We start from the raw sequence: 19079 nt of genomic DNA, 5'->3' as shown, positions 1-19079 counted from the left end.
TCGGCCGCGACCATTTTCGTCTCTGATTCTTTTCGTCGTCGTCGTCGCTTCGAACGCTGCATCAGAGCCAAACCATCCTACGTCTTCAGTCTATCACCCTACGTTCGATCATTCAAACGAGCGCACCTGCGCAACCACCACCGACTATCAAACGATCGACCCCACCACCGCCAAGATGTCCGCCGTCGTCAACCTCCTCAACACAATCTGGACGCGCTTCAGCACCAACCTGCGCGGCACCCTCGAGGGCATGTCCGCAGAGAAGTGGATCCGCCTCGTCATCATCGTCGGCGCCTACTGTCTGCTCCGCCCTTACCTGATGAAGCTGGCCGGCAGCTCGCAGATGAAGCAGCACGAGACCAAGCCCGAGGACGAGTTCGACGGTCCCAAGGCAAAAGTGCAACCCAATACGCTGCGCGGGCAGGTCGACATCCCCGAGGACAGCGACGATGAAGGCACCAGCCAGGCCACGGGCGCGACCACGTCGACCGACTGGGGAAAGAAGGCGCGCAAGAGGCAGCGCGACGTGCTCAAGAAGATGATTGATGCCGAGGAGAAGAGGCTTGCTGAGCTGCAGGAGGATGACGAGGACAAGGACATTGAGGAGTTCTTAGTGAAGGAGTAGGGGGTTTGATGGTCCGGAGCGGCTGGAGGGCGTTTTGGGCTCTTTACGGTTGATAGCATCATTAATACCAATGTCGGTGCCTCTGTCTATGGATCGCGTCGTCGTCGTGGGGCATTGGAAGTGAGATGTAACGTCTGGGAGATCATCGAGCATGGAACCGTCGATGGGATGCCACACGATGTCTCTCGCCTGTTGATGCAACGATTCGGGCCCAGAAACCCCAAAAGATGGTGCCCGAGATTGAACATGTGAATGCCATCAGGTTCCACCCCTTCGCCAGTGACCCCGTGCTCAGCCTTTCAGTGCTTCACTTCCTATCTTCTAAAGTCATACCCGTCGCGCAGTCATCAGAGATCCGCGTCTTTGGTCAAATCCATCACCAGCCCATCCGAGCAGAGCCTCGTCAATCTGGCGACCTTGCTGACCACGGCCACGCTAGGACCAGCGGTGCAAGACAGGGATGACAGTTCCACTAAACTTTCGTCCCCTGTGACCTCCACTTAACCAATGCACCTCAACTGCACCTGCTCCGAGAAATCGACTTTCTGAACGCGTCCCACGGATCAGGATCCAAGAATCTTTCTTGATCATCACCAGCAATTTTTGGCCCAGCTTCGCCTGTTTGATGGCAACTGCGGCACCGGCGACGATACCCAATTGATTGCCCCTCGCCGAGCGCTTGATTGCACTGGCTCGACAACGCATGCGACGGACCGATTGCGACAAACGCCTGGCGCAACTGCGAGATGGCTTCCGCACTCCCGGCCGCCATGGCTGCTGCCTCATCCATTGACCCAGCCGCGGCGACGTCGACCGACTCTGCTCCTGCCTCCAAGAAGTTTAAGGCGTCCGACCTCCCTCTACCATCCGCGACCCGAGCCGCCATCGAGTCCCTGGCGCACAGCTTCAAGAAGAAGGGCGGATACGACGCCATTCGCAAGGAGGTCTGGGACAAGTTTGCAGCGAGCGTGAGTCTCTTCTGTTGTCTGCTTGCGTGACGAGCGACTGACCCGCGCAGGATTACGAGGCCCAAGTCACGAAAGCCATCCTCGAGGTGGCCGAACAGGAAGTCGAACGCAACCCCGGCCAGCTCCTTACCCTCGACCGAGGCAAAGCTGCCGCCCTGATTGACGGCGCTCTCGAGCGCTCTGGCGTGTACCAAAAGGCAGAGCAGGTCATTACGCAACTCATCGACAGAGCATCAATCGAGGAACGCATGCGACAGCTGCGCCGCGCTGACATTGGCGAAGACGAGGCTGCGGCAGAGCAAGAGCGGGGAGCCAAGACGGACGAAGATTACCACGCAGAGACTTTGGCGAAACAAGCTGAGCGCGAAAGGGTCCGGGAGGAACTGAGACAAAAGGAGGCCGCCATCGAAGAAGAGAAACGCAAGATTGCACGGGAAGAGCGCAAAAAGGTCGAGAAGGAACGCGAAAAGGCCGAGGAGAAACGCAAAGCCGAACGAGACGCCAGGCGGGCTGCCCGAGAGAAGCTCCAAGCAGAACGCGAGGCCGAAAGAGAAGAGCGCCGCCGCCAACGAGACAAGGAGCGGAGCCGGGAAAGGGAGCGCGACCGTGACCGAAGCCGGAGCCGTAGCCGCAGCCGCCGCAGGGATAGAGATCGCGATAGAGACCGTGATCGGGACCGCGACGAGCGCGACCGCGAGCGTCGGGAAGAGCGAGATCGCAAGCGCAAGGAGCGCCACGAAGAGACCGAGGAAGCCAAGCAGAAGCTTTCCCAGGAGCAGCTCGAGAGACTCGAACAGGAAGCCCTTGCGGACCTCCTCCGAGAGAGCAAACGCAGCACGGCAAAGCAACCCGAATTGGAGATCGACGAAGCGTTGGCGCCACCTCCTAGGAAATTGGCTCCCGCGTCTGCCATCATGCCCTTTAAGAAGGTTGCTTCCTCGCGAGACTCGCAAAAGGTCGCAGAGCCAAAGAAGGCGGTAGAGGTGAAGAAGGAAGCACGGGATGCCAGCGTTGCCGCGACACCAAAAGCCGATGCACCAGTTGTCAAGGCTAGAAGCCGCAGCCGGTCACAGGCGACTGGCAAGGACCGCGAGAAGGACAAGGAGGGCGATGACGATAGACGGCGTACGCGAGACGACGACGACCGCCGCAGACGTGATCGCCGGTCTAGGTCTCCCCGACCGCGTGATCGATCCCGCGATAGACGTGACAGGTCGCGGTCCAGAACCCGACGCGATCGCAGCAGGTCTCGTCGGCCCGAAAGGCGGGAGAGGACCCATTCGCGCACTCGATCCAAAACTCGCCGTGACCGAAGCAGATCCCGCACACGCCACGACCGCCGTGACAGGAGTCGTTCTAGGTCTCGCGACCGGAGAGACCGTGTTCGCTCCGACAGGCGAGACCGCAGTCGCTCACGCCGCCGCGAGAGGAGCCGGTCAAGGGCTCGCAATGATCGCAGAGACCGCAGCCGTTCTCGTGTGAGGACCGACCGCCGAGACAAGTCGCGTTCCCGCTCCAGGACCCGCCGAAGCAGGTCTCCACGACCTGACCGGCGCGAGTCGATCCGCCGTGACCGCAGCCGCTCTCGCCCCCGCCGAGATCGTTCTTCTGACCGAAAGCCCTCTGAACGCGATCGAAAGAGTCGGTCTCGCTCGAGACACCTTTCTCCCGTGGTGCGCTCGACTCCCCGGCTGGAACGCGACAAGGACGAAAAGGAGGCCACCAAGATGGTGGAGGTCCGCAAGCGCGAAAAGGAAGCCAAGGCGTATCTTGCCGCGCAGCGTGAGGCTCGAGAGAAGGGCATGCCCGTCCCCGGGATCGACGATAAGAGAAGCACGGGGGATCGCTCGCCCGAAGCGAAACGCAGGCGCGACCTGGAAGAGATTGATCGGTACGTGCCCCCCGGCCGAGACCGAGAGCGGCCTCACGACCTGGCACGGGATGACGAGCGGCGTCGGAGTCGCTCGCGCAGCAAGGATCGCGAGCGGGACAAGGACAGGGACCGCGCCAGGGACAGAGATCGCGATCGTGATAGGGACAGGGACCGAGACCGGAGAGACAGAGACCGCGACAGGGATCGGTCGAGAGATCGCTCTAGAGATCGACGGGACCGGGAGAGGGCCAGGTCGAGAGATCGGGATCGGGATAGGGACAGGGACCGCGATCGCGATCGTGACCGTGACCGTGACCGCCGCAGCCGGAGAGACCGCAGCGTCTCGTCGCGGAGGGATAGACGGGATCGAGATCGGAGCCGGAGCCGCCGAAGGAGTAGGAGTCGCTAGTTGCCTCTGCGCCCGGCGGGTTTGGTTCGTTTGGCCAAGGGGGGTTAATGGGGTGGGACTGTGAAAAATAGGGAGGGTACGGCATCGGGTCGTCTCGCGTGAATAGAGGTTATGGAACATCAATACATGGCTCACTACCTTATGGCATAGGGCAGGGGCGAAGGCGTCAATAGCATCAGTAGCATCAATCGCACAGTGATAGCTCGCGGGATACGCATTTCAGAGTGATGCTTAACTTTGCTATGAAAGGTTGCCACTGGCCGCGTTGATGAAGACTCGGCCGGACATGCTCTGCTCTCTCCGATGCGACCGCCGCCTATCCACAACTCTCCGTGTAAACACGGCGCCGAATGAATCCCCACAAAAGCGGCTGCGGTTTCGGACAAGCGACCGGAAACCCGGAGCGACAGGGATACTCATGTTCAGACCGTCGACGCGGCGTGTAGCTGTCATGGACTCACGGGGACGGAAACGCGACGGGCGGCGTATCCGAGAGACCTAGAACCCTGCACCATCCTGCCTACTGATACAGAGCTCACGCCGAAGCCAAGGCTTCCACAGTAGGTCGGAGGCCAGAGATGGTGGACACGAATGCCGTCTTCCTCCTCCCCCCCATTGCCCCCCTTCCAGACTACGTTTCCTCAGACAAGGCAACGAGCACAATCATCCCTTGGAATTTCCCAGATTCCCAAGATGCCAGATTCTAGTTGAGAAGAAGACGAGGTGTTCGGACGACAGCGAGCCCACTAGCATGACTCGAAGATTCTTACGCACAGTCTGCTCATCAGCCCACAACGAGATTCGGGCAGAACTTTTTCCTATTCGCTTTCGCGAAAGACCAAGCCCCATCGTCTACACCTGCGAGGCGTACTGCGTGGGTAGTGCTTCAAACTTTCTTACCGCAAATTGACACCCCATTTCCAATAAACCCCGTCGGCAAACCTACACGGTGTGATAGGATGAGGCGCCGCCCATCTTCAACTTTCAAGGCCTGACAAAGGGTGAGAGAACCCGTTCTGGCACTTCCAAACGTGCCACTTTCGTCCGCGGCTGTTTCGAAAATCGTAGGTTTATAGCTCTCTCCAGCTCATTATGGCCTCCCTCTACGCTACTCTGCGACTCTACACCCCAAGATGGAGAGTACAAAACTCTGATAAGCTGACCCAGCTTCCAAATCGGTTCGGCGTGGTAATCATTCCTGGTCCCTTGGGCTCTCACTTTAAGGTTTCCCAAATACACTATAGCAAGCACCCTCTTCCCTGAATAGCTCACGCTGCCACGCATCACAATGAACAACGTCCAGGGTCCAACCTTGCCATCATACACCGTTGGCCCCGTTTGACACCCAATAGTGTGTGCCGGTGGGCGGCCCTGTTCAGATTGCAGAGATCTGTGAGGGCAAACCACGTCTCAGAAAAGGTCCCGGCGGTTCCGTCTGGGGAAACTCTATTCTGGCTTCGTGCAAGTCGCAAACGTCCCCATCTGAACTCTGTTCTACGGAGTGCTCCGGTTCCTCTCAAAGTTGCCGGTGGACACGCAATCTTGCTATGCAGCCCGCTGTGCGCGCAGCTCTACTATTCTCACTTGGGGCACTTGGCATGCCGCGCAGAGGGGCCAAACCGAGGATGGCGCCACGCATACTATATCCTTCATGGCAGGTGTCAAATAGCTTCATAGTTTGATGAAGGTGGGCGGCCGAATAGATTGGAATGCCGCGGAATTAATAGTACAAAAGAAGAAAAGACGGAAAGAAAAATGTCTCTGTTGGTCCCTCCCACGGAACACAGGTATCCAACGCCCCAAACGCCTGTAGTCCAAGTCCTGCACAACCCAGCCACACAGCACCTAAGCCGCCGGCGTTGAGGTGGCCTTGGGAGTGTAGTCCCTAAAGTTGGCATTGAGCGGATCGCGGTCCAGCAGGTACTTGAACTTGTCCGAGTTCTTCTTGACGTAGTCTGGCACGTCGTGGTTCTCCTCGATGCGGTCAAAGTTGGACTCGCCTCGGCCGAAGCTGTGTAGTGTTAGTCGTAGTCATCCAAAGTCAGCACACAGACTTACATGTCGTGACCGCGGCGGGCCACGGAAACAATCCAGTCGGGGTCCTTGAACTCGGGCTTGTTGAGCTCGGCGTGGGAGAAGGAGTTGATCTTCTGGGCCATCTCCTCGACGGTACTGAAGCAGTAGCTGCAGTGCCAGCCGCCCTGGTTGAAGTGGTGGTCGTTTGCGTTGTGGCGGAGGTCGTGGGGGAGAACGGTGTCGACGCCGCGGTAGACGGTGGCCTGGGGGTGGTTCCAGTCGTTGCGGGAGAGCCACTGGTAGGAGTAGTAGTAGATTTTGGAGTGGATGGAGACGCGGGGCGGGATCTCGCAGTTGCGCAGGGCGCGGAGGACCTCTGGCTTGGGGATCTCGTCCACGTCGGAGACGATGAGGATATCGTCAATGGAAGCCTGCTGCTCGCCCTCGAGCGTGGGGATGACCTGCTCGTACATGGCGTTGCGGCTCTTGGCCTCGCGGTCCCAGGTGCTGCTCTCCTTGAGGGCCTCGAGGTCCATCTCGCGGAGGATCATCTTGTGGTGCCACGGCTTGAAGAGGTCCCAGTTCTCCTTAATGTACAGCGGCTTCTGGTTGTCGGTGAAGGTCAGGGACGACTCGAGAATGACAAAGTAGTCGACGTAGGGAGCCATCTGGCCGAGGCGGACCTCCAGCATCTCGACCTCGGTGTTGATGAGGAGCAGGTCGTACACCTTGCGCTTGCGGACCAGCTCCGTGTTGGCCGGCTTCAGGCGGAAGTGGTCACAGTACTCGACGGCCTTTGCGGGAGGGAGGACCTCGCTGTTGCCGGCTTTGGCGAGGCCATCGTAGGGGGTGCTGTTTGGGTGTGCGATCTTGCGGGCATGCTCGGCCACCTCTGAGTGAAGATCGAGACGCCAAACGAGCCAGATGAAAACGAGGGACGCAACCACGGCCAGATACTTGATCTGGTGACCTGATGTTGGTTTGTTCATCATGTTGGCTGGGGTATAAGCACAAGTGACGGGAAGAAGATGAAAGGAAAGGATGCCCCGAGAGAAACCGCTCAAACCTTGAGCTGCAAGATGAACAAGACCACAGAGAAGAGAAGATGGGGAACGGCAAACTATCGGCCAAATCTTGCGAGCAGTGAAATAGAAAATGAGCGAGGTGAGGGGTACAAGCTGAACTTGTTGAACTCTGCGAGGGACACAAAGTCCGGTTGGCGGCTGGCCTGAGCTCTCTCAAAGTTCAGACTGAGTCGTCGGTCTCGAACATTTCAGAGGCCAATCCTATAAGTGTCTCGCCTCCGCTAGAAGGCGTCGTCCGTCATGCTTGTACATTTCTAAGCCCGCCGAGCTGAGGCCCCCTTTGATGGACAGGGGTGGGCGTTATTTGCTGTGTTGGAACCCTTTGGGCCATGCCATTCGAGAACGTGATAGCGGGAATGCAATCGCCGAACGCAGTGCCTGTGGCGGACAAGGCGATGCCGCGATTGACGCCAAGTTGGGCCAACAGGCAGCCCAACAGACAGCCGCAGGAACGTGTAGACTCGCGATGGCACGAGACTATCACGACAGTATCCATATGTAGACGGGACGAGCGGACGGCTAAAGGGAGGTTGACGTGCATCAGACCCTGGATCGGTGTTGGGATGAGCATCTCGGGGCGGCACTGGCACGCAGATGCTATTCGCACGCATACTTCCGGCAGGGAGGCCGCGCCGCTGCAGTGTAAATGTCCTCATCCAAAGCCGATGCAGGGGGCGGCCATGCCAGCTTGGCGCAAAGATAACGACAGTCGACACTTGTCAAAGATCCCTTGATCTGCCCTAGCACGCCTAGCCTTCCAGTCGTCCGGGTATGGTTTGTGGACCATTGCCTGTGGTCCATGGACCGAGCCCTGTGGTTGCAAGCGGGACGGTACGGGATCCTCGGGGAGCGAGTACCCATTCGTAGGGACGACAACCCTGTCCGAGGTCTTTGGAAAGCTCGCTGTGAGCAGATGTGGGCTTGCAGCTGGAGAGCAAAAGAAAGAGAGGCGGCGAGTCACAGACCAGCGTGGAAGATTGGGCTTGGAGGATGGCAGGCGCGCTTTGTGATGATTTGGTGTTGTGTTCTGAACACATTTGGGCGGTGGCCCGAGATGTCTTGACTGACGTTCCGCTAGTCTGACGATGGACATGGATTGAGCCTCATTACTCGCCCATCTACTCGTGGACGGTCTCCAGCGCGGTGGACAAGTACCACGCGACGACAGCCCACAGACCCAGAACGATATTGCGAACAAGACCAGTTTGACAAAGAGAAGATGGGCTGTAGTGCAAAAGCAATCGAAAGCGTCGTCGGCATTGGGTTTCCCCTGGGTTTCCCCTGGAGTTACACAGCACGCGTTGGATGTCTGTCGTGGATCCGAGAACCGGGTCGAATTTTGGTGGCAGCCAAGGGAGTTGATTTTCTCCCGCATTCCGGTGATGATGAAATGTTATTGGAATGCGGATACCGAGCGATGAAGCATCACATCGTGGTTGATGATGGTGTTGATGGGCGAGAAGCCGTGGGTGATGCAAGGGAGCGTGGGGGAGATGAGGCAACTAGAGAGCTTAGCGGGCGCCTTTCGCTTTTCCAGCGATCCCTTGGTTACACAAAATCGGTTATGCAGAAAGTGGACAAGACATGCCGTGTGCCGTTTTGTGCAACCTTGCTTCTTCTGATTAGCTAAGATGATGACCTAAGCGGTGTACTTGTGTCATGTACCTCTGAATGCACCATGGCTGACGGCACCAATGCAGGAGATGGAGCCAAGTTTTATGCTTCCCCTGGCCTATGAGCTTAATTAAAACATGACAGGCTGCGAGCAGCAATAGACGGCCAACGGCACAGGCAGCGCCCCAGCACCAACTCGTCAATCCGCTGCATCGCGGGGCCGAGCCAACAAACTTTCCCCTTGATCATTGCCTTGTGTCAATTCCATGTGTACGGACTAAAGAGCAGAGACTAGAGGTGTTTCCCCTTCCCTCGCGTTACACGACCCCCCTTGGCTCGCCGTTGTGTCTTGCATTGTGCCTTTGTCTCGCCTTGCCCAAGTTCCACGTCCGTCGGCACTCATCTCAAGCTTTCGCTCCTTGACTTCTTCCCCCTTCTGATCATCACCACAACTCCCGCTGTCCAACTCTCCTTTCCTCATCCGAACACCTCCACTCTCCCTTGGTCCCCTGAAAGCCTCGAGGCAAATTGCCTGCCACAAGGTTCATTTGTAAATTCCTTTGCACGACACGTTGCTCTTTCGAGTCTTCTCTGCGGTCTACCTCTGCGAAGTACAGTCCAAGGACCAAGGACCGACCACATCCATCCGGACACAGCATCTCTCCGGACAATCAGCAACTCGTTCAGTGAACCAGCCGTGATTGTGGCATCTATAGCTCCATCTACTCTGCAACTGCCAGGAACCATACCGCAACCCACATCTCCAAACTGCCAGACTGCAACCAACGTCAACTCTCGCAACTCCAACACCCCAACCAACCGGCAACCAACTAAAGACAAAAGACAGGGGTCACTCCCTCCACGTGCCGGCCGCCCGACTTTAGCGCCTCCTCCCCAAAGCCCCCCTTCTCCGCCAGCCTTTTTCAGGCCCAGCTACGACCAGTGGTCAGCCCAGTCCAATAAGGTGCCGTCCTATTTCGTACCATCGCCAGGTACATTGCGGCCAGCAGAAAATACGAGAAAGCCCGCTGCGGAAGGGGGCTCATTGACATTCGGCTTTCCAAAGGCCCTTGAGTTACCAGGCACCAGTCCAGCAAACGGCGCAGCGCTTCAAACATCCGCCTGCCGCCACACACCTTGCAGTCTTCACTTTTCTTCCTTCGTTTCTCTCCGTGCCACTCTCGCTCTCGCCTTTTGTCACCTTGTTGACCTGCAAGGTGGTTCGCATTTGCATCCTCGTCTCCTCCATCTTTTCTTCTCGTCTTTCCTTGTCGCTTCTCTGTCGCGTCGCTGCACTGCATCTCTCATGCCTTCTGTCTGACGCAACAACCCCCATCCTTTCCTTCCCCCCGACGAACCCGGCCCACCACCGACTCCAGTCCCGTCGTCCACCGCCGTCTCCGTCGCCGTACCCTCCGATCATCCGTCGCTTGGCTCTTGACTTCGTTGCTTGTTTCCACCCCTGTCACAACACCATCACCGCGTAACGCAACCATGAGCGAGCTGCCGACCACCGAGAAGCCCGTGGGCTCCAAGGCTCTTCACCCAGCCTTCTTCATCGCGTGCGTATCCGTTCTCAGCCTCGCCGGACCTCGCTAACACTCCCACAGGAGCTGGATTTTCTTCTCCAACTTGACCATCCTCTTCAACAAGTGGCTGCTTGACACAGCCGGCTTCAGTAAGCACCTCCCGCCCCTCATCATGTTGACCATCACTAACCACCCACAGAATACCGTACGTCTCACCAACTGACCCTCACTGCTCCCCACTAACATGCTCCAGCCGTGATCCTCACCTTTTGGCACCTCGTCTTCTCCACTCTGGCAACCCAGGTGCTGGCGCGCTTCACCTCCCTCCTCGATGGCCGCCACAAGGTCAAGATGACGGGCCGCGTCTACCTGCGCGCCATCATGCCCATCGGCGTCCTCTACTCGGGCTCCCTCGTCTGTTCCAACCTCGTCTACCTCTACCTCTCCGTCTCCTTCATCCAGATGCTCAAGGCCGCCGCCCCCGTCGCCGTCCTCTTCACCAGCTGGATTTGGGGCGTCGCCGACCCCTCCATGAAGACGTTCTACAACATCCTCCTCATCGTCGGCGGCGTCGGTCTCGCCTCCTTTGGCGAAATCGAGTTCTCCTGGATCGGCTTCATCTTCCAGATGGGCGGCATCATCTTCGAGGCCATCCGCCTCGTCATGATCCAGGTCTTGCTGAAAGGCGACGAGAACGCCCAAAAGATGGACCCCCTCGTCAGCCTCTACTACTACGCCCCCGTCTGCGCCGTCATGAACTTCTTCGTCGCCTGGTTCAGCGAGTTTGGCAAGTTCAACGTCGAGGACTTTAACAAGGTCGGCTTCACCATGCTGCTCCTCAACGCCAGCGTCGCCTTTGCCCTCAATATCTCCAGCGTCTTCCTCGTAAGTGCCGTCTCTATACTTCATCGACCCCTACTGACAGAAAGCAGATCGGCAAGACGTCAGGCCTCGTCATGACCCTCACCGGCATCCTCAAGAACATCCTCCTCATCGTCGTCTCCGTCCTCATCTGGCACACCAGCATCACGGCCCTGCAGTTCATCGGCTACGCCATCGCCCTGTTCGGCCTCGTCATCTACTCCACCGGCTGGGACCAGCTCAAGGCCTCGAGCGCCGGCGCCGTCGCGTGGTCCCGCGGCGTCTGGAACTCACACGCCCTCGACGAAGGCCGCCTTTCCCCTCTCCTCCGCCGCGCCATCTTCTTTGGCTTGCTCACCCTCACCACCCTCATGGTCGTCATGGGCTTCGCCTACAAGGGCGCCGCTGCGCCGGCGGACTGGTTTGCCAAGGTGGGCGCCGTCAGCGCCTAGATGTGTTGTACTTTTTTTTTTTTTCCTTTTTCCATCATCAAAGCCTGGAGTTTTGGGATAGCGCGTTGTGTACAAAGAGAACATTGGGATCAGAAAATCATGGATTCGGGGTAGGGTTGATGTTGAAGTTTTGGAACGCGCAGGCTTTTGGGGGTCTTTGGGTCTAGGCCGCCCGGTGTTGTAATATTGTATATCATGAGCAGCATGCATCATAGGCACAGCTTTAGAATACATGATCTGAACGACGTGCCCCTCGTCTCTGAACCCGCATGACGAAGTAGCGTTTGCCGGTGAGGAGCAACATCACCATCCATTGACCTATCACAAGGTTCGTAACCTGCAGCCAAGGCTTACTAAACTATGGAGATCCAACCCAACGACCGCCCGTCTCTCGCAGATCGGCGTGTCATTGAAATCGCGCGCTTCGAAAGAAGCCCCTTTCCTTAACGGCATCCAGAGACAAAAGTGACCCAACCAAGCTTTACATCTGCAAGTCTCAAGGCCAGTCTTTCAAGATGAACTTCACAACCAACCTCCTAACCAGCCACAAAACCCTCTACCGCGCCTCCACAACAGCGACCTTTCTCGCCGCCGCCGCGCGCGGCCAAGTGCCCAAACCGATCCTCGGCCGCTGGCTCGCAAACGACAGGCTCTACATCCACGCCTACATCAAAGGCGCAGGGCGGTTCCTCGCTCTGCTGGACCTCCCGGATGTCGTTGAGTCTTCTTCCCGTCACGATGTCTCTGGTCACGACGCCGGTGACGATACCTCAGCCCCTGAGACGAAACCCGTGACAGAAAGACTCCTCAGCTGGCTCATCGACGCGCTCGTCAACGTCCGCCGCGAGGAGAAATTCTTCATCGACGTCGCCGCCCGCTTCGGTATCGACGTCAACTTGCCCACTGGGTCCACTCCAGCTTCCGAGAGTGGCAGTCGTAGTGACCGGCGGGTGAAGGACGAAGACAAAAACGCAGGCCTCCTCGCCTTCGAACGCCTCTTCACCTCCATCGCCACCACTCTCCCTCACGGTGTCCTTCTCCCCTGGCTCGCCCCCGCCGTCCTCTTCTGGGCGACAGAGAAGTGCTACCTCGAAGCGTGGTCCGGTGCCAAGGACATGCTTCCTTCGTCTGGCTCTGCTACATCTGCCTCTGGCACCTCTGGCCAAGACACAGACACCAACACCGACTTGGACGGCGGCGCCCTGCGAACAGAATTCATCCCCAACTGGAGCAGCCCGGCCTTCAGAGCCTTCGTAGACGAGCTAGCCGCCATCATTGACGACGGCGTCGACGACGCGGTCCGACTACACGGCGAGGAGGCCGTCAGGGACGAGCTGGATCGGGCTCAGCGGACGTGGAGGGAGGTCCTACTGGCCGAGAATGACTTCTGGCCTGGAGAGATGGAGGAGGGTGGTTTGCGAAGGATTCCCTCTGATTAAAAGACGCCTACGTTCATCGCATATGCTTCAGCATCATGACACGGCCTTCACGTTTAATATGCAGTGAATTAACTATGCCATTATCCGATCCCGTGACCCTAGTAGCCAGAGCATCCCCCAGCTCAGTATCCGCGCCGCGAGCGCATGGTATTACCGCGGAATCCCAACGCCTATCGCTATGCTATAAAACAACCAAGAGCAAAAATGTTTCTTACACAGAACCCATCAGACGGCAATCATCTGCGGTCCTCGCTCGGTCTGGTTCTCTCCCAACTCATCGTCTCCACCCCCCGGCAGTGGCACAGACCGCGCCTGCGAGACGTCTCCCTCGGCGACCGCCACCATAGTGCCGGCCACCGGCATCTCGTTATCGTCGTCATCCGCCGATACCTCCTTCACCGTGCAGGTAAAGGCGGGCTTCTCCACTTTTGGCGTCTCCTCGTTCTCTCCGTCCATGGCGTCTGCATCCTGGACAGCCTCTACAGCAGCAACCTCGGACGAAGGGATAATGTTTGGGTCGACACAATCGTAGAATAGCATAAAGACGTTACCCTGCGCCAGCAGCTCCTCTTCGTCAACCTTGCGGAGCGTGTCATCGCTGAGGCGCCACCAGTCCATCTCCGCATCGGGGTCGTCGTCCAGAGTCTCCGATTTGGGCGACACAACCTCCTCGCCATCACTCGGCGGCGAGTGTCGAGGGAACTTGCGGTAGCAGACGTAGTGCCCGTTTTCGTGGCGGCCATAGTGCGTGACGACGGCCCGCAGCTCGTATATCGGCCCGGTAATGTATGACTTGCGCTTGTCGCCAGCAATCATAGAGGACCTTGGATCCAACAGCCACTGCTCCTCTTCCTCCAAGCCGTCAGTGGAACTCGTCTTGCTGGCACTGCCCAAACACCACGGACCTAGGTCCAACGTCAGGGGAAATCGAATGCCCGACGAGTTCTTGTACATCATGCCAGTGTTCTCGTCAAACACGGACCTGTTCATGTGGACGGCGAGACTCTGCGGCGGGCGCGCAATGACGGCCTGTTTCGTCTTTGTTGACGAGACTTTGAAGTTTGAAGGGAACTTGCACTTTTCCGTGAGCGTCTTGTCCTCGAAATCGTCCTCTTCCAGCGCCTCCTCGACGGCCGCCAGCCGCGACTTTGGCTCCTTGAGCTTCTGCTCGTCAGTGTACGACGCTTCCGCCCTCTCGACGAGGAGGGTCAGCAATCTCTTGGCTTTCAAGAGCGTGCACTTTCCACACTCGACGCCCTCGATCGACTCAATATGGGCGTATGCGTCCAGCAGCTCGTACAGGTCGTGATCGTTGCCGCCCACATTCAAACTCAGCGTGAGGCAGTTGAAGGGAATCATGGAGAGCCCGTCAGAGTGTCCACACTCGACGCAGGCCACCCGCTGAGCGATGAGCCCCTCGAGGGGGTTCCTCAGGGACTTGGAAGCCGCGCTGATCTTGGAGGCCGTCGACAGACTCTGGTAGCCGCTGTCGTCGCTGTGCTGGCTCGTGGCGGTGTCGTCGCTGGCGCAATCCGTCTCGAAGCCCGACGCCTTGATGGTCGCCTTGGCCACCTTTGCAATCTCCCTGTCCACCTCGTCGAGCAGCTTTGAAAAGTATTCCTGCGCATCCTGCTGCTGCCACGTGCTCATGTTCTTGAGCGAGCCTGGCGTCCACAACGTCTTGCCATAGTTGCTCGCGCTGTTGAGGTCCTCAATCAGGTTCCGCAGCGTGTCGACGGCCTCGACTTTGCGGCGGTCGATCTCGGGGTGCTGGACAGGGTCGGCCAGGTACTTTGGAAACGGCTTGAGTGAGGCGAGTCCTTGGAGGATGCTGTTCTGGTAGCACGAGTTGTCGAGGTTCCCTAGGCCCGGCGGGTAGTTGCTGGAGCCCTTGAGGCTCATCATGGCGCCGGAGACGGACGACAGCCCTCGAATGCCGGCTTGCGAGACCGTCCCCATGATGCCTCCCTGTCTATCCATGCCGAGAATCTTTTTCAGAAGCGCACTCTTGGCCGCATGTGTTCTGGCTTGGTTCTGGAGCATCGGTCGCGGAACGAGCGGCGGATGCAGCCAGGCTTCCAGAAGGGTCAAGGCGTCGTGGGGGATAAGCCAGACGATTACGTCCCAGAGGGTCCGAGAGGCGTGCGAGAGTAAGGTGGTCGGAAGGGAAGCGCCGAAAACAGAGACGAGCGCTGTGAGGACGAGGGCAAAGAGGGACACGACGACGCTCGGCTCCGTCAGCCTCGTCCAAATGGTCTCGTCGGCGTGAAGTCGTCGGTGGTAGTCGGATCCGCCGTAGGAGTGCTTGAATGCCGGAGAATTCATAGTGCTGTGTTACGGGTGCTTGTGGAAGTGGGAGCTTCAGGCGAGCTTCTGCAATGCTGTATCGGAGAGACCACGCGCTGCCATGTCGAGAGGGCGATTCGAGAGGTGTCCAGTCGTGGCGATGCTCGCTGATTACGTGGTTGTGCGTGAGTAAGGCTCTGGAATGTCTGCACGGATGGTGTTGAGATGTCGCGGCAGTGCTAGAAGGAAAGATGCCAAAGTTGAGCGGGACCAGGGGTTCCACAGGGGCAACGCTGCGACAAGGATTGGTCAGAGCGCGGTCCCAAGGCTTGTGATCGCCCCGCCTATCGCGATAAGATAGCATGCATGTCGATAAGGAATTTTATATCCCCCACACCGCGGCGAGTCTGGCGGTGCAGTCTACACCACAGAACTCGATACATTGATCGCAAAGATGGCGAAACCGGGCGCATCCAAGAAGAACAGACGTAAGACGATTGCCTCTGTTTTACAGTGACCTGCTAACACAAGCAGAACCCTCGCTCCACTCGAGAGCCGCAAGGCGGGCGACGGACGTCGACATCGACACCGACAAGTCTCTCAAGGAAGTCAAGGCCCCGGCCGCCGCGACCGACTTCCGGCCGTCGGTCCTCAATGCCCAGCACAACTCTGGCGTGTCCAAGAAGACCAAGAACCGCAAGGCGCAGATGAGCGCCAAGGCCAAGGAGAGGAAGGAAAAGGCGGCGGACCGCGCCGAGGCCATCATGGGGCGGACCTCGACCAAGACGGAGAAGAGCAAAGACAGGGCGCGGAGGGTCCAGACGCGGAGCAAGCAGTGGGAGGACATCAACAAGGGTGCTATTGCGGCCAAGAGGTTCCCCGACGAGGAGGATTCCGAGGCGGAGCAGAGGCAGACGAAGAGCAGGACTGTCGAGGTGGCTGCTGGCAAGGGCTGGGAGACGGACGAGGAGATGGACGGCGCTGATGATGATGTCGCTGCGCCTGCGCCAGCTGCTGCTGTGTCGGCACCTCCCCCGGCAAACGACGATTTTGACGAGGAGATTTTGTAGTCCGTTGTCAGTTTCGGTTCAGGTTGCCCCGAGAGGTGGTCCTCGGGCTATGAGACTCATGATAGATACCCAATGATGACCATTCTGCATGCAGGTCCTCGAAACTTTAGCCCTGACGCAAAGTGCGTGCCCATTTCTGTTAAGCCTCCTTGGACGTCTTGGAGGGGCCAAAAGCTCTGCGACAGCGCCAGGTCCACTAAAAACGCTAAACTTACAGGGCCACCCAGCGGGGAAACACTTGTGCAGTTCCGTCCCTCCGCCAGGGGACCTGAGGTACCGTACCTTGCAGCCTCGATTTTCTGCCGGACGTCATCCAATTCACCATCCACGACATCCACACAACCACAAGATGCCACCCAAGCGCATGACCGCGAACCCGGTCAAGCCGGGACGCTACTTCCCCGGCAAGGCTGTCCCCCAAGAGGATTCATCAGACTCGGACGCGAGCGATGACGAAGAAAGGGCAAACGACGACACGACCAAGGCCCGCGCGATCAAGCCGCCGCCAAAGGCATCGAGCGCCGCCAAGATCGCCAGCAACCTCAGCAAAGTCAACCTCGACGAGCGGAGGCGCGAGGCACAGGATAAAGAGAACCAGAGGATAGCGCGTGAAAAGGCGGAGCGGCTCGCCGCGGAAGAGGGTTTCGTCACGGAAGAGGAGGAGGAAGAGGGAGAAGATGAAGAGGGTGACGAAGAAGAGAGCTCCAGCGAGGAGGAAAGCAGCAGCGAAGAAGAAGCCCCCCGCCGTCTCATGATTCGACCCAAATTCATCCCAAAGAACCAGCGCAACGCCGCCAAGGGAGGACAGTCCTCCACCCCGGCCCCCAAAGACGACGAGACGCGCCAGGCAGAAGAAGAAGCCCGCCGCAAAGCCGCCGCCGACGCCCTCGTCGAAGAACAAATCGCAAAGGACCTCGCCGCCCGCGCCGCCGGCAAGAAACACTGGGACGACGACGAGGCCTCAGGCTCCGACGTCGACACGACAGACGATCTCGACCCGGAGGCCGAACTCGCAGCTTGGCGCCTCCGCGAGCTTAAACGCGTCAAACGCGAGCGCGACCGCATCGCCGAGCAAGAAGCAGAGTACGCTGAGCGCGAGAGAAGGCAGAACCTCACACAAGAAGAGCGCGACGCCGAGGACGCGGACAAGATTGCCGCGCAGCAGGACGAAAAGGACGCCAAGGGCAAAATGTCGTATCTGCAAAAGTACTACCACAAGGGCGCATTCTATAGCGAGGAGGCCAAGGCGTACGGTCTTGATAAGCGCGATCTCATGGGCATGCGTATCGCGGACGATGTCAAGGACCGCAGCGCGCTGCCGGAGTATCTGCAGAAGCGCGACATGACGAAGCTGGGACGCAAGGGCGGGACAAAGTACAAGGATCTCAAGAGCGAAGATACGGGACGATGGGGCGAGTTTGATGACCGGCGTGGCGGGAGTGGTGACCGGAGGAGAGGCGGCTTCGACAGGGATGTGGACGAGCGGTTCCGGCCGGACAACGACCGCGAGGTCAACGGTGCGAACGCTATCCCCTTGGGTGACCGCAAGGCGCCTTCAGGTGGTGGTAGAGGTGATCGTGATAGGTATCGCGATGATGACCGGCGCGGAGGCGACAGAGACGACCGGCGCAGAGACAGGGACGACTACAGGGACAGGCGGAAGCGCAGCCCGTCACGCGAGAGAGAGCGCTACGACAGCGACAAGCGGAGGCGCGTGGACTCTAGATAAACACCAATGGTCGTCATTTCAAAATGTACTAAGAAGCGTATCCTGACCAGGCTCACTACGAGCGCATGCTGAATATAGCCTCCCAACCAAACTCCGAGGCCCTGAAAGAAAACCCTTTGCCATCGTAAACGTCATACAGGTGCGCTTCAAATCTTTCTAATCTCCACTCTCGCGCGCTCAAACACGCCGTGGCTCACCATGGCCGCGGACTGGCCCGCGTCGGCCTTGGGAGGGAACAGCGTCAGGCGGGCGTACGTGCCGGCGCCGCGTCTCTTGGAGAGGTAGCCCGGGTTGATCACGAGCACACTCTCGACGACCTGCTCTTGTCAGTGGAGTACTACAGTGAAGTGTCGGCAGGACTCACCTTGGCAAACGGAGGCAGAAAGCTGGGCGCCACCAGCACATCAGGGCGAACATTGACCATCTCGCCCAGCTTCAAATAACTAAGATCCAGCATGGCTCCTGGCGGGATGCCCTCTTCGGTCCCCGTCTTGGGCAGTTTCTGGCGGTCCGTCGGGGGGAAGAGCGGGAAAAAGTGCCTCTGCTCCAACAGATACCTGCTAAGCCTCGACAACAGCGACGGATCCGCGGGGCGGCCGCCAACGAGCTCCTCGTGCCGCAGCTGCCAGAGAATATCCTGCGACGAGATGCCCATGACCATCTCGTTAACGGACAGCGTCATCGGGTTGGTGACGATCCTCGCCGTCTTGGGGAGGCCGAGCTCCTTCTTCAGGACCGAGTCCTGCGGCCACGAGACGTGCTTGTCGATGACGTCGCGCACTGAAGGGACGAGGAGGATGGTGATGCTCGGGTTGGCGGACACGAGGCGGTTCAGGGCCGGGGAGAACATGTACTTGAAGACGGTCGACATCGTGGCCGTGTCCGGCTCGATGACGGCTTCCTCGGGGAGATCAAAGTCGCCCATCGCAATCAAAGGGTGCTCGCTGTCGATAAAGGGCCCCGTCAGCACCAGCGCGTCCGCGTACGTGTCGGCGGCTTGGTCGCACAGGGCGTGCAGCGGTTCAAAGTCGAGGTTGTCGTCCGCCGTGTACGGCCCGGAAGCGTAGAGAATGTTGAGGGGCGCGGGATCCGAGTCGGTGTCCATGGCATCCGGGTCGCCTCG

General features: G+C 58.7%; 10 protein-coding genes across 10 annotated transcripts; 6 read left to right on the top strand and 4 right to left on the bottom strand.

Annotated features, from left to right (window-relative positions):
* Positions 1-175: 175 nt before the first annotated feature.
* Positions 176-625, top strand: BDZ83DRAFT_586418 (protein trafficking Pga2; the record flags this gene model as incomplete). Its single annotated transcript, XM_060505946.1, has 1 exon — positions 176-625. One exon carries the CDS (start codon positions 176-178, stop codon positions 623-625), a length of 450 nt encoding a protein of 149 aa, XP_060360953.1.
* Positions 626-1123: 498 nt separating this feature from the next.
* Positions 1124-4085, top strand: BDZ83DRAFT_633483 (complex proteins associated with Set1p component shg1-domain-containing protein). Its single transcript, XM_060509041.1, has 2 exons — positions 1124-1593; positions 1644-4085. The coding sequence occupies exons 1-2, from the start codon at positions 1372-1374 to the stop codon at positions 3873-3875; spliced, it is 2454 nt and encodes an 817-aa protein (XP_060360952.1). The 5' UTR covers positions 1124-1371; the 3' UTR covers positions 3876-4085.
* Positions 4086-5720: 1635 nt separating this feature from the next.
* BDZ83DRAFT_722498 (family 17 glycosyltransferase) lies at positions 5721-6883 on the bottom strand (the record flags this gene model as incomplete). Its single annotated transcript, XM_060512475.1, has 2 exons — positions 5721-5886; positions 5934-6883. 2 exons carry the CDS (start codon positions 6881-6883, stop codon positions 5721-5723), a joined length of 1116 nt encoding a protein of 371 aa, XP_060360951.1.
* A 670-nt stretch (positions 6884-7553) lies between these two features.
* BDZ83DRAFT_23474 (uncharacterized protein) lies at positions 7554-8524 on the bottom strand. Its single transcript, XM_060501833.1, has one exon. The coding sequence runs from the start codon at positions 8349-8351 to the stop codon at positions 7629-7631; it is 723 nt and encodes a 240-aa protein (XP_060360950.1). The 5' UTR covers positions 8352-8524; the 3' UTR covers positions 7554-7628.
* Positions 8525-9988: 1464 nt separating this feature from the next.
* BDZ83DRAFT_23416 (triose-phosphate transporter) lies at positions 9989-11705 on the top strand. Its single transcript, XM_060501826.1, has 5 exons — positions 9989-10152; positions 10201-10268; positions 10319-10324; positions 10373-11004; positions 11052-11705. Exons 1-5 carry the CDS (start codon positions 10085-10087, stop codon positions 11430-11432), a joined length of 1155 nt encoding a protein of 384 aa, XP_060360949.1. The 5' UTR covers positions 9989-10084; the 3' UTR covers positions 11433-11705.
* On the top strand, positions 11682-12918 carry BDZ83DRAFT_707053 (uncharacterized protein). Its single transcript, XM_060511540.1, has one exon. It carries the CDS (start codon positions 11948-11950, stop codon positions 12869-12871), a length of 924 nt encoding a protein of 307 aa, XP_060360948.1. The 5' UTR covers positions 11682-11947; the 3' UTR covers positions 12872-12918.
* BDZ83DRAFT_633476 (ubiquitin carboxyl-terminal hydrolase) lies at positions 12919-15388 on the bottom strand. Its single transcript, XM_060509040.1, has one exon. It carries the CDS (start codon positions 15194-15196, stop codon positions 13097-13099), a length of 2100 nt encoding a protein of 699 aa, XP_060360947.1. The 5' UTR covers positions 15197-15388; the 3' UTR covers positions 12919-13096.
* Positions 15389-15567: 179 nt separating this feature from the next.
* On the top strand, positions 15568-16331 carry BDZ83DRAFT_633475 (Alb1-domain-containing protein). Its single transcript, XM_060509039.1, has 2 exons — positions 15568-15645; positions 15692-16331. Exons 1-2 carry the CDS (start codon positions 15612-15614, stop codon positions 16225-16227), a joined length of 570 nt encoding a protein of 189 aa, XP_060360946.1. The 5' UTR covers positions 15568-15611; the 3' UTR covers positions 16228-16331.
* A 245-nt stretch (positions 16332-16576) lies between these two features.
* Positions 16577-17956, top strand: BDZ83DRAFT_586475 (splicing factor, Prp19-binding domain-containing protein; the record flags this gene model as incomplete). The annotated part of the gene is made up of 1 exon (XM_060505954.1): positions 16577-17956. The coding sequence occupies one exon, from the start codon at positions 16577-16579 to the stop codon at positions 17954-17956; it is 1380 nt and encodes a 459-aa protein (XP_060360945.1).
* A 146-nt stretch (positions 17957-18102) lies between these two features.
* BDZ83DRAFT_586505 (DNA polymerase alpha/epsilon subunit B-domain-containing protein) lies at positions 18103-19079 on the bottom strand (the record flags this gene model as incomplete). The annotated part of the gene is made up of 2 exons (XM_060505957.1): positions 18103-18273; positions 18321-19079. Coding segments are annotated over 2 exons (930 nt in total), but the record flags the coding sequence as incomplete, so codon positions are not given.

Source organism: Colletotrichum acutatum (assembly GCF_030867785.1).
Source record: "Colletotrichum acutatum strain CBS 112980 chromosome Unknown BDZ83scaffold_106, whole genome shotgun sequence".
Lineage (NCBI taxonomy): Eukaryota > Fungi > Ascomycota > Sordariomycetes > Glomerellales > Glomerellaceae > Colletotrichum > Colletotrichum acutatum.
Note: the sequence above shows the minus strand (reverse complement) of the source record. Positions and strands in the feature narration are given on the sequence as shown.